At 38.9% G+C, this 11,850-nt stretch overlaps 3 protein-coding genes across 3 annotated transcripts; all 3 read right to left on the bottom strand.

The window, feature by feature from the left end:
- Positions 1 to 464: 464 nt before the first annotated feature.
- On the bottom strand, positions 465 to 3,577 carry LOC116729522 (uncharacterized protein C9orf40 homolog). The gene is made up of 2 exons (XM_032578138.1): positions 3,060 to 3,577; positions 465 to 2,170 (listed from the first exon to the last, which is right to left on the bottom strand). Exons 1-2 carry the CDS (start codon positions 3,423 to 3,425, stop codon positions 2,015 to 2,017), a joined length of 522 nt encoding a protein of 173 aa, XP_032434029.1. The 5' UTR covers positions 3,426 to 3,577; the 3' UTR covers positions 465 to 2,014.
- A 936-nt stretch (positions 3,578 to 4,513) lies between these two features.
- On the bottom strand, positions 4,514 to 8,218 carry carnmt1 (carnosine N-methyltransferase 1). Its single transcript, XM_032578132.1, has 8 exons — positions 8,052 to 8,218; positions 7,668 to 7,863; positions 6,557 to 6,723; positions 6,273 to 6,413; positions 5,877 to 6,055; positions 5,559 to 5,672; positions 4,828 to 4,931; positions 4,514 to 4,739 (listed from the first exon to the last, which is right to left on the bottom strand). Exons 1-8 carry the CDS (start codon positions 8,186 to 8,188, stop codon positions 4,545 to 4,547), a joined length of 1,233 nt encoding a protein of 410 aa, XP_032434023.1. The 5' UTR covers positions 8,189 to 8,218; the 3' UTR covers positions 4,514 to 4,544.
- A 763-nt stretch (positions 8,219 to 8,981) lies between these two features.
- Positions 8,982 to 11,290, bottom strand: LOC116729517 (serine protease inhibitor 2.1-like). The gene is made up of 6 exons (XM_032578133.1): positions 11,201 to 11,290; positions 10,173 to 10,800; positions 10,021 to 10,091; positions 9,735 to 9,928; positions 9,505 to 9,652; positions 8,982 to 9,422 (listed from the first exon to the last, which is right to left on the bottom strand). The coding sequence occupies exons 2-6, from the start codon at positions 10,792 to 10,794 to the stop codon at positions 9,228 to 9,230; spliced, it is 1,230 nt and encodes a 409-aa protein (XP_032434024.1). The 5' UTR covers positions 10,795 to 10,800; positions 11,201 to 11,290; the 3' UTR covers positions 8,982 to 9,227.
- Between the last annotated feature and the right edge of the window lie 560 nt (positions 11,291 to 11,850).

The following is an 11,850-nucleotide window of genomic DNA, read 5'->3' on the forward strand; positions in this document are numbered from 1 at the left end:
ACTTGGGTACTGAAAATGATTTTATTTACAAGGAGAAAAAAAACCCTGATTATCAAATGGCAGTCCTGATTTATACACAAGATCCTAAATCAATCACGGTGTTAAAGGTGCAGGATTATGTTAAATCGACTTCTTTTAGGAGCTTAACATCGTGTTATAATATGATCCCCTCATGGAAAACATACCTGGAGTGTTGCTTTGATTCTTTCATGCATGTTGCACCAACTTCGAGGATGGAACTCTTCCTCTGAGCTTCGGCCTCATAGAGCAGCTCTCCCACCTCCTTCAGACTAGCCAGCAGCAATTAGCAAACACCTGGTGAAACTCTGCTGAGCTCATCATACAAGCTACTTCTCAGTTCAACGCTGTAAAGCTTTTAAGGGATTAATACAGGAGCAGTTGTGAAGACTTCCTAAGAAGGAGTGTCAGAAAGTGCAGGAGTTTTTAAAGAGACACAGGCCCAATTTCAAGGCTTTAAATAATATCGAATTTATTTTAAGTCATATTTGATATATACAGCATTTTTGTAACGACTAAAGGTGAGATAGTCACTTGATTGTGGTACAAAATTGCTCTACTTGCCTGGAAAATAAATAATACTGAACCTATAACAATTTATGAAACTCTGAGTCTATTCTTCCCAACTATATGCGAGTCATTTAGATCCTCACAATGTGATAACTGGGTACAAACAAGATTGCTTCTTTGTATCATATTAATAGCAGAAAAATCCAAAACTAAAATCTGAAGAATGATCTTGTAGCTTATTTAAAACAGCTTGCCAAACAGGTCACAACTTACCAACTGAACTGCAGCAATTCCTTAACAAGTGTGATGAGTGGGGCTCCTTTAGTCTCCACATGTCAGTCCTGACCTTTCAGAACCAGAAATATTTCTAAACACCCTACTACTTTCTTTTGCAAGTAGTAGGTTTGTTTCAGCCCACTGGTAATCAGTGTGCAGCAACAAGTAGGTGAGGGGTAATGTAGGCTTATCGAATGCTGCATAGTGCCAGTCAGGCACTTTATTAGGCTTCAATAATCCCAACCTACAAGAACTTTTTTTAAACCTTAAATACGCAAACCCGTTTGTTTACATGCATGTTACACATCTTTTATTTTTTCTTAATAAATCCAGAAGATAAAAAATTGTTCAAATCTCATATGAAATTTTACTGAAGACATTGTTACCAACACGTCCATGTGGACCAGTTGGTTTATAAAATATAACAGATTCTGCTCCTTGATCCAACCAAAGTAACTCAAAGCGACCTCTGCTGAGAGATGTTTATTTGGGGACCAGATTCACATTTTCCTTGCAGTAGACTACAAACATAGGGTTCTTGTTCATGTCTTAATTGTACGTCTTTCCAGAGTTCCCCATCCATTTTCTGATGGCTACTAAGCATAAGCACGAAACTTCACAATGACTTTATGGCAGATATTTCTGCTGTGACTGGTCTTTAGAAAACAGAACCTGCAGACACTATTGTCTAAGAGGAAGGACAAAGGGAAGAAGGAATAAAAGTGAGACTAAAGGAAAATACATGTATTTAAATCTGAAAAATACTAAAAACAAATGCCATCATTTTCCAGACTGCACAGGACCCTGCAAGTACATTCTGGAAAATTACTTAAATTTATCAGTTGTCAAAGTTGGTACAAAACATTCCTTCTGCTGCGTGAGTTGATGTATGGTAGATACAAAGCACTGACTGGTTATCAGCTCCTTTTTGCATTTGACAAACTCACTACTTCACAAACTCTGCTGGAAATTGGCAGATGTGGCAGAAAAAAGGACAGGGATATAAATGAACAGCCTCCCCTCGCTCTTACAAAACCCATTGAACATAAAGCTTCAGGATGACCAAGAGCTCCTTCACAAAACATCTGGAAGTCACTGAAGTCCTACAGCAAGACACTGACTTTAGTTCTATTATCTGACATGTCTATGGGACATGGATCAACAGGATCTGTTTGCTCAGGTAATAAAACACATCAAGTGTTCATCATCTTCAGGTCTCCATTGCATCTGCAGTTGTGTCATTCTCTTTGAACTTGTCTTTTTTTGGGTAATGGTCACTAAACTCGTCTAGCAGTGAAAGGTCAAGTTCAGGTAAGGGGACCCTCCAGTACTGAAAAGAGTTATAAGTGCCATCTTCATCAGCTGTCTGAAAGAAAAAGAAAAGGCAAGTGAGCATCTAGAAAAACCTTGAGAGTACTAAAAGCAAAGATGCAAGAAAACTTGAACAGACGAATCTTGAAAATTATCAAAGTTAATTTCTCTTGCTAATTTAATTCAGAAGTGAAACTTGCACAGATTCATCACAAAGAGTGATGAATTTCAAATGTTTATTCAGGTAAATTTGCTGATAGGGTTACAGTAAAAATTAATGATGTAATGTCATTTATTAGGACATGACCACAGTACAAGAGACCAACGGTACATTACATGCACTTAGTGCTTGTTTTGGGCCTCCTTTTGAATGATTTACTTACTGCATCAATGCAGACTGGAATGGATGCAATCAGGCGGTGTCAATTTTCTATTAATACACGTAAATACAGCACTAGTATGTAAACAGACATACTCATTGCTAACAGATTTTAGCAATGAGTATTACTGTCTGCTAGAAAACTGTTGTCAGTTTTCCCCATTATTGTGTAAACCACAAAATAATATTTCTGTATTAAAAAAAACATCTATTGGTCTTTTACTGTAATTGTATTTCATTTATATTGAGAAACGGAGTGTTGGGTTTTATCAAAATCAAGAGAAAATACTTTAAATGTATCTGGGTATAATGAATTTTGTACGATATCCGAGTTGAGCTTTTTAACGAGATTTTTTTTTTTTTAATGTTATGCTAATTTACAGAGATGCAGCCGTCATGAAAATATAACATCACATTCAAATCCAAGTCATGCTGGACGAGCAGCATTAAAATGTGAGCAAATGGCGACATCTAGTGACAGTTTATTCTCATTACATAAACATTTGCTTTCAAGAGAGTAACGTCTATCGGCTAAATATTGCCAAATCAAACCACGTGGGCCTACTTTATCTGTTGCATTAACAGTGTCTGAACCGACGCTGTCCTCTCGCGGTCGCTTATTTCTTGAAAGTGCGCAGGACCTGCGGCCGCCCGGGAAACTTCCAGAAGATGGAGTCTTCAAAACATCCTTTGCATGCTTTCCGGAGTCCGGGGGTGAAATCGCTGGACCAGAATATCCTTCTTCGTTGTCGAAATAGAGAGGCCTTTTTCTGCAGCGACTCCCCAGTATGGCCAGTAGAGACGGGGAACTCAAACCTCCCCCTGAAGCCATGCTCTCCAGCTGCATGTCAACGCTGTAAATCGGAGGGAAGTATCTTCTCTTACTGGGAGAGTCGAGTAGCACAGTTTCTTCAGCGCGTCTCTTGGCCATCAAAAGTCAGATCTGTGAGAGAATCAGCGATAAAAATTTAAAAAAAGTAGCGAAGTATAATCTCCTTTCCTTTAAAAGCTTCACACAAATACGTGCAGTACAAGTGCAGAAAAAAGAAAGTACCGGTAGTGACATACAGAAGCCACTGTCAAAAGGACCAATCATGGAAGAGCTCTGCTGGTTAAAGCCCGCCCACCGCCTTTCCTCTTCCTTTGGTGAGCACAAAAGTGCTCCGCGTGCTTTTTTACGAAGTTGAAATAAAGGCAAAATAATGATAAAAGTTGTTTTTTTTCTAAACGTTTGGCTTTATTTCAAAGAAAATGATGGTGACAGCTACACAGCTTAAACACTGAACGGTGGCCGATGTAAATACAGCTGATTTAAGTAAAAATAAATAAATTACAAAATGTGTAATTCAGTTGCAGAGGCACACGTGAATCCTTACAAACTGTGGCAAGGGAAGGCAGTGAAGTAAAATAAGTTAAGAGTGAGACCTAATGGCCAAACAAAGTGAACGCCTTCTGGTTCGGAGTTCACAAAAAAAAAAACAATAAAAACAAACATACTATTTGAGTCTGATTACTCTTATAACTTCATGATCAAAAAATGCTGTGATGACCCAGTTTATTAAAGCTGATATTGCAGTCCCACGAAGTTTGATACCACTGGGCAGTTACCAGTATCAAGGTTTTAAAAAGCTGGTTTCAAAAACTGCTAAATTTGTCAGTCACTTTACCGTTTATTTCTCTCTCCCTCCCACTGCAGGTCAGCTGGCTGAAAGAAGGCCACTAGACTTCTCCAACTATTACAAGATTTAGCTATTTAAAATAAATTAGACAGTGAGCTGCGTTTTTGTTTTGAGGTTTTGGGTCATTACTATTATTGTAAAAACAAGGTTTCTTTCACTCAAGCTATCATTCTATTAAGGTATCATGGCCCATGCCTGCTTAGCACAATCCAAATGTTCAGCTGTATTCAGATGTGCGAGTTCACCAAAGTACCTTAATGTTGAAAGCACCTTTAAAGAGAGGCAATTTAAAAAGGCGTATTCAGGGAGAAAATGAAAACATGTCCACATTGCTTTTGTCTTGGTGGTTGAGCTTCTGTAGGAATTTTATGTCACGTTTGCCTGTTGCTGCCCTCTCGCCTGGACGACTTAGCAGCTGGTGGAGAATTTTGTTGTAAATCTTCTTCTTCTTGACCGTTAAAATGCAGTGTAGGTTTTCGAGCAACAAAGAAGACACAGTCGTAAACGTATCTCAGCATAGAGCACTCGTTCTCAGTGTAGGTAGTCTGCATCGACTCCTTCTCCACCTGTGGCAGAAATAAAACTGCTTTTCTACCACAATGATTGTTTTCAAGGCCAACAGAATGCAAAAACATTTATATAATGCAAATTTACCTCAAAGATGAAGCCATATTTTAACATTGCTGTCCTGATGTCTTCATAGCTAAGTTCAATAGAGAGTTCGTTGGCTATATTTTCAAAGTGATAAAGCAGCGGACCTTAAAAACATAAGAACATGACAGTGTCTTAAGTTAAAAAGATCTTCAAAGCTTTAACACAGAAACCAAAAACACAGAGATGTGACAGAACACTAGGATAAGCTACAGAAGTTGGTCGACTGTTTCTGAACAACCTTATTGTTCTATAACAACACACTTGATATGTTTCTGTTGCAAACTATAGTCCTCTTTAGTCGATCCTGAAAATCTCCCAAGCAAGTTTCAAGAGGTTTATTGTCATGTACAGAATAAAGACAGTGGCTCAGAGATAACAATGAATTTCTTACTTGGCTGTTTGTTTGTTTTTTTTGCTATTCGACAGCAATAAAAACTCTAACATAAATCCTGAGAAGACTAAAGTAATAGTGGTTACAAATACTAAGAATAAAATACTAAAAGGGAAGAAACTGAATGTAATGTTCTATCTAAAGAACATTATGTATGTGTATTATGTATCAGTGTTTCAGATCATTTTTCCACAAATGATCTGAAACACCGATAAGATCATGTGTAAGATAAACAGTTGCTCGTTCAAGTTTTGTCAGAAATGTGCTTATTAAATATAAAATCTAGTGTTTTTGAATGTCTCTAGTGCAGCTAAGTTATATTTTAACAAGGCCGACTCACCGAGATTGATCCATACGCCTCCAGGCTTAAGAATCTTCCAGATTGTGTCCACATATTCCAAGACATTATTAGCGGTGTCAATAAAGAAGCAGGTTGACACACAGTCCCAGCACTCTGAGAGGAACACATGATGTCACAAGGTAATGTCCAGCACCACTTAGGCACATATTTGCTTATCTTTTACTAGAAAATAATAAAAAAACACTTTTAACTGAGTCATCTGAACTACATCTTGCATTGGAATAAGGTTCTAACCAACCAAATTGATTTTAACATTTGACAACAAATCTGACGGAGTCCACGTCAGCTTTAGCATACCCAATTCACTGTAAACCTCCACAAAGTCCCCCGCTACCATGGAGAAGTCGGTGTTTAGCGGCAGACTCTGGGGGTTAACGTCGGGGAATCTGATTGGCCGTGTTTGGTCGGAAGACTTCTTGTTGTTGCTGAACTGGTGTATCCAGGGATACAGGGTCAGAGCATTCTCCTCCTCACATCTGAGCAAAGACGTTCAAACTCGTCAGTAAAACGAGGATATTGCAGTGATTTGCATTTCACTAAGTTAAATGATAAAAATTCTTTTTAGAACTTTTAAAAGGTCAAAATTATTTACATTTAAGAGTTATCTGAGCAAGAAAAAAAAAGGAGTTACGATAACATTGCTTACTTAACTTTTATTTAAATGAACTTAAGTGGATGCATTCGATGTGTTACCTGTTGAGAACAAAGTTTGAGGAGAAAAGCATAAAGAAGCTCCATTCGTTGCCCTGGCATGAGTATCCTAGCCGAGCAATCTCCCAGGCAAGTCGACCAAGCCCAGCACCGGGAATCAGCACGCTCACCTTAGACACATCACTGATATAATAAAATGCACACATCACATAGAAAACACTGACATGTTTGTTCAAAATATGGTCTGTTAAAACCATCTTACAGTAGAGTTCATTTGCTGAAATCACATGCATGTAGATGTGAAAGTGAGCAGATAAAATTCCTACTATTGGTCACTTGGGAAGAGCCTCTGGATCTCTTGAATGATTGGTTTGTAGCAAGAGTCCCTCTCAGCCTGGCCTGCTTCACTCCAGTCTCTGACAAACTGCTTTATGGTGGACTTCAGTTTGTCCATGTCAAATGTAGTGGATGGCCGTGCCTTCCTCGGATCCTCCTGACAAAATACAGGAGAAAGGAAAGTACCAAATTTTAAGAGAAGAGCATGTCGGATATACGACGAGTTCGATAGGGACGATTAGCAGTGTTTGTGCAAACACTCAACCTTCTCGAGTGAGGCTGAAGCATTTTTTTGTTTTTAGCTCTGTCCTAACAAATTTCCATCCAGATGTGTTAGAAGTCTTCATTCACAGTATAAAAAACCCCCACTTCAAATTCAAATGAAAAATGCTGCAACCACAGGAAATATAAACAAAAGGACAAATGCTGCAAATAGCAAAAACAATAAGTGTAAAACACTGAAAATTTGCTCAACAAACCATAAGTGCTCCAGACCACCAAACCCTATGTTACCAGACCCTCAATAAAGAGTCACGATTTAACAAGATGTCCAGAAGAAAATTGGAGAAAGAAAGGTGTCTTTTTGAAACATGCCATTTTACTATTATAAAACAGCAGCACAATATCACTTACTCCAGATGCACCTTGGTAGTCTGGAGCACTTCTGTTTTTTGGACGGAGTTTGCAGCATTTCATAATTGCTGCTGTTTTTGCTGTTTTGGTCAAGTTATCAAAGACAAAATTGTTAATCATTAATTAATTTAAACATTAACAATGTAAATAAACTATGTAAAAGTTATCTAGAATATAAACTTGTGTTCCCTTCATACACTTCCAAAACCTAATAACAAAACAAGTCACAAGTGTGTGTGTGTGTGTGTCTTTTGTTGACACACACCCCTACAAGTGTTGTACACTTCTTACAATACGAAATCTACCCGACATGTATGTATAATAAAATCTTTTGGCTGTTTATGGAGCGGTCATCAGTGTATCTGTTCCATGCTTTTCTCTAAATTCGCCCACCCCACTTTTTAATGGTGGGCAAGGTGTCACTCTGAGTTCCGCTGAAACATTGCAAACCCTACATTTGGGACTTACCCTCTCCCCATACTCCACGTTCTCAAACATGTGAAGGCTATTGTGAACGACGGCGTCCAGAATCTCTTGGTTGTGTTCGGCGCACTGCCTGATCCGGGCCAGGTTGGATAAAACACCTGGCAGCACCCTTTGGTGCCTTTGTGACAGACTCCGAAACTGACGCTCAGCCCGCTTGACCTGCTCATGGACGTGGAACCTGGTGCGAGGAAACCAAAAACACGACAAAAAATCTCCATAAACTAAACTGAAGCAATATGTTGTAGAAAGGCTGCTGTGTGGTTCCTCTGTCGTTCTCTTGTTAGCAAAACATTAACATTATTATGTATCAACACAAATGGCAGCTTCCTGTCTCGCCTTTTACATTGTGAAATATATCTATTGTACCTGTAAGACCTAAAAGCATCTATTATTCTCCAGAAATGTTGCCTTTCCAGCTTGGCCTCCTCCTCTGCGCTGTATTTTTTTCTTTCTTTCTGATAATATGCTCCACTGTGCAGGTCCGCTGCCCGTTGTTCCGCCATGTTTGAAACAGTTCGGTGGCCATCCAATCACTGCGCGACTATTTTCTACTTCGTGGGATTCTGTAAATCAACGTCTACATGGCATACTGCTGCCGCCTACAGTCAGATACCGGAACTGCAGCTGTGAACTGAATTTAACGACATTCATTCAACATTTGTCACGTTACAACCAAAAACTTCAACGTATTACAACGGGAACTATGGGACAGGCCAACACACGATACAATATAACTATATCGTTAAAGAAGGATACGCAGTTTTCTTTTTTTCTTATGAGTATATAGAGACATATATCATAATAAAACCCAAAGCAATCAAATTGTCATAAGGCACCTCACTGGTAAAATAAGTTCACTGCAATATAAATTGGCAAATTGTTGTCAAGTAGTTTCTGGGTTACATCATAAAACTATCCCAATATCTCAAAGAGCACTGTTTATTCCATCACATTAAAATGGAAAGAATATCAAACAGGTTGGAATTTACCAATAAATGGCTTTCTACATAAAGTGACAGTAATGAGAAGATCAGCAATATTTTTTCCTGTACATTACATCCTTTTATTTTTTATGAACATGACCTCACTATGTAAACTTTTTAAGAAAGCTAACTGATGAAATCTTAGGGAGTACACACATTTGAAAGATTTAGGAAAGCAATGGCAAGGAGTCTTGCATGGGAAATTGAAACTTGATTGGATGTTAGGTCCTTCAAAATACTCTATAACTAATTTTAACATTTATGAGAATTGTTTGAAAAATGTTTTGCTGTGCAAAACCAGATAAACATACACTTTTGTGACTTTTTTATTGAAAGCAGTTAATTAGATTTCCTGGTGATTGTTATTTAAATTCTCAGAATTCAATCAGATATTGTTTAACGTTGTCTTGCATTGCTTTTTTATTTATTAATGAACTTCAAATACAAATGAGAGTCGTATTACATATAACTTGTGAATGCAATGAGAACAAGACACCAAAGAAAGTCTTTTCTTTGTATTCAGTACTGACAAAACTGTGCTTAAACAAAAGGTCTTCTCTCAGATGTTTGGGTTGACAATCTTGCCCATAAAAAGCATGTTTTCTGCAGTCCGATCAGTGATGATCACCATGAAAGGACGGTTGAACTTCAGCTCTGGGACGTAGTGGAAAGACAGAGGTATAAGGCCTATACCAGTCGCTGCTGCAGCTGTGGCTCCTCCCTCGTCTACGTCCAGCGTGGCTTGGTGCACAACCTTTACAGCACAATCAAAGCAGAGTGGGTCAAATGTCAACAGTATAAGCAAGGAAATGTTTTCATATGCACCACTCCCTTACCTCAGACACAGCTAGTTTCTGTCCCTCTGCAATGCCGCCGAGGTCTGCACGATCCCCAAACATGTCTGCCATTCCCATTTCAGTCAGCACATCATTCAGCTTATAGGAGGTCTTGATGGAGAACTTTGGAACATAGATGTTGTACGTCCTGAAAGAAGTACAGTTTTAAAGGACTCATCTGCGAAGAGTTGACGGAAATTGAAGTGAAACCTGATGTAGCATCTCTTTACTCTGTCTTTATCCACTTCAACCATTTGGTGACACGTGCGGGGCTGATATTGTTCTCCAGTATTGTCATATTTTCCGGTAACAGCAGCAACATGGAGTAGGAGTTGTTGAAAGGCAGGTGGAGAACCGATGTGTTGATAGCCTGGTCATGATAAGTATTAACATCTTTTTCCATTTCCATCATCTGAACTTGAACCTGGAAAATAAAAGATTGAGAGTTTCTTAGTTGTAAATTGAATTCAAGATGACTCAGATCTGCTCTGCATGCTTGATTGTATGACTTTGAACCTCAGTGTTTTCTCCCACTCTGAACACATCCTGCCTGGTATCTCGAGGATCAAAGGGAGTTTCCCATTTTCCTGTTTGAGCAGAAAGCAGATATATTACAACCCCACCAACTAAAATTCTCCACAATGAAAGAGAAAGAAGAGAACTTTTACCCTTGTAGTAGATGTAGCTGAGAAGATACATGACTGTGCCTGGGTCCAGGCTTTCTACCAGCTTGTTTATCTTTCCATTAGTCTTATCTGAGACATACTGATTGATGGCATCAGCGCTCTCTGTAGTTTTGGTGAAGTCAACACTGAAACCCTCAGCTGAAAAGGACTGCTTCAGGGCATCTAGGAACTCAGGCTTTGGCTTAAGGATGCTGCCCACAAACACAGCGGTGCCTTGGCTAATGTCCTGAGAGGTGTTTGCAAAGAACATACGAAAGGCCTGGTCTACATCTGTCTGAGCCAACTGGGAGCTGCTGAAGCCCAGACCACGAAACAGCTGCTGATGGGTCTCACCTCGTGCCCCCACAGACAAAGCAGCTAAGGCAGTAGAGACACTAAATGGGGAGAAGAAGATGTTTTTGCCTTGGGAGGCAGCATGCCCTGCTAACTTCCTGTAGAGACGGAAGGCAAACTCTTTGTTTGCTGAGGTCACCAGTGAGATTTTGTTATTGCCATCGTCTGCAGCGGTGTCTTGGGTTTTCTCACCATGCCCTATGTGATGATGGCTTCTTCCTACGTAAACCAATGCTGATAAGATCCAAAGGACAAAGGGTGCAGACAACATGGTGAACTGAAACAAAGGGTCAAAAGTGATGTTTATTTTTGGATTACACAATATTTGCTATTGCACATAAGCAAAGTGAAATCTCTACACCTACTCATTTAGTTCTACTGGTTGGAGTTTCATGATTTATTAAACTTATCTGCAATATTCCATACAGATGGTTTCCTTGACTAAAGTGATTTTGAAGTTTTGTATGTCAGATCTGGTTAAAAGCCAATATTTTAATATATTAACTCTAACACATTCAAGACACTGACGAATACTACACAAATGTAGCCGTTTCCTGCAATTTCTTTGCAGATCTGGATTTTAAAAGGAATAGCACATTACAAAAAAGCCTCTAATGTTCTGGACAAATATACCTTTTAAGATAAGCTTTTCTGTAAAAAAAAACTGAAGCACTTACCCTTTACTGACTGTTCAGTTTGTCCAACCTACTAAAGGCTGGCTGAAGACAGAGCCTGTTTATATCAATGATCGGGTGAACTTTGATATTGTTTATTCTGTCCAGACTTATTTGTTCTACATGAACTGTAGCAGTGAGTCGGTCACTGACCAATCATGGCTTCAGGTTTTACAAAGCCTAAAGAAAAAAAATTATAAAAAATAAAAACTGCAGCTGTCAACTGGAAAACTGAGAATATTTGTAGTTAACACAGTTTACTGTCATTTCTTGCACTTTGAATAGAACAGGCTCATTGCTTTACAAGAAAATATGCACCAAGCTTAAGACCCCAGTTATTAGCAGGCTGCCAGGGCGCTGCCAGGAATCTTGGACCCCCTGACAAAAAATTTAATTGCCGCCCCCATGCACCTGCTGTTACAATTTTTTGAGTCTATCTGGCCCATCAAAAGCATCACAATTTCAAAGGCTTGCAACAGCCTTGCTTTCTTTGGTCCAATACTGATAACTTGCACAATATGAGCTTTCATATTTTAGTATTTTAGAACAGTCTGCCTTTATTTTGTTGCAGTTATAACACTCATCTAGTAAATGCTGAAAAGCAGTGACATTGTATGAACTTCAGGAAAAGCACTGGTCCACTCTTTAGATGA

Source organism: Xiphophorus hellerii, chromosome 12 (assembly GCF_003331165.1).
Source record: "Xiphophorus hellerii strain 12219 chromosome 12, Xiphophorus_hellerii-4.1, whole genome shotgun sequence".
NCBI lineage: Eukaryota > Metazoa > Chordata > Actinopteri > Cyprinodontiformes > Poeciliidae > Xiphophorus > Xiphophorus hellerii.

Excerpts from the sequence above, each read along its gene's own strand:
- LOC116729522 (XM_032578138.1), bottom strand. The coding sequence starts at position 3,425 with ATGGCCAAGAGACGCGCTGAAGAAACTGTGCTACTCGACTCTCCCAGT. Across the intron at positions 2,171-3,059 it reads CTGTTAATGCAACAGATAAA|ACAGCTGATGAAGATGGCAC; the intron begins GTAGGCCCACGT and ends TTTTTCTTTCAG.
- carnmt1 (XM_032578132.1), bottom strand. The coding sequence starts at position 8,188 with ATGGCGGAACAACGGGCAGCGGACCTGCACAGTGGAGCATATTATCAG. Across the intron at positions 6,724-7,667 it reads ACGTGGAGTATGGGGAGAGG|GAGGATCCGAGGAAGGCACG; the intron begins GTAAGTCCCAAA and ends GTATTTTGTCAG. Across the intron at positions 4,932-5,558 it reads AGGCGTATGGATCAATCTCG|GTCCGCTGCTTTATCACTTT; the intron begins GTGAGTCGGCCT and ends TATGTTTTTAAG.
- LOC116729517 (XM_032578133.1), bottom strand. The coding sequence starts at position 10,794 with ATGTTGTCTGCACCCTTTGTCCTTTGGATCTTATCAGCATTGGTTTAC. Across the intron at positions 10,092-10,172 it reads CAGCTACATCTACTACAAGG|GAAAATGGGAAACTCCCTTT; the intron begins GTAAAAGTTCTC and ends CTGCTCAAACAG. Across the intron at positions 9,929-10,020 it reads GAGTGGGAGAAAACACTGAG|GTTCAAGTTCAGATGATGGA; the intron begins GTTCAAAGTCAT and ends TTTATTTTCCAG.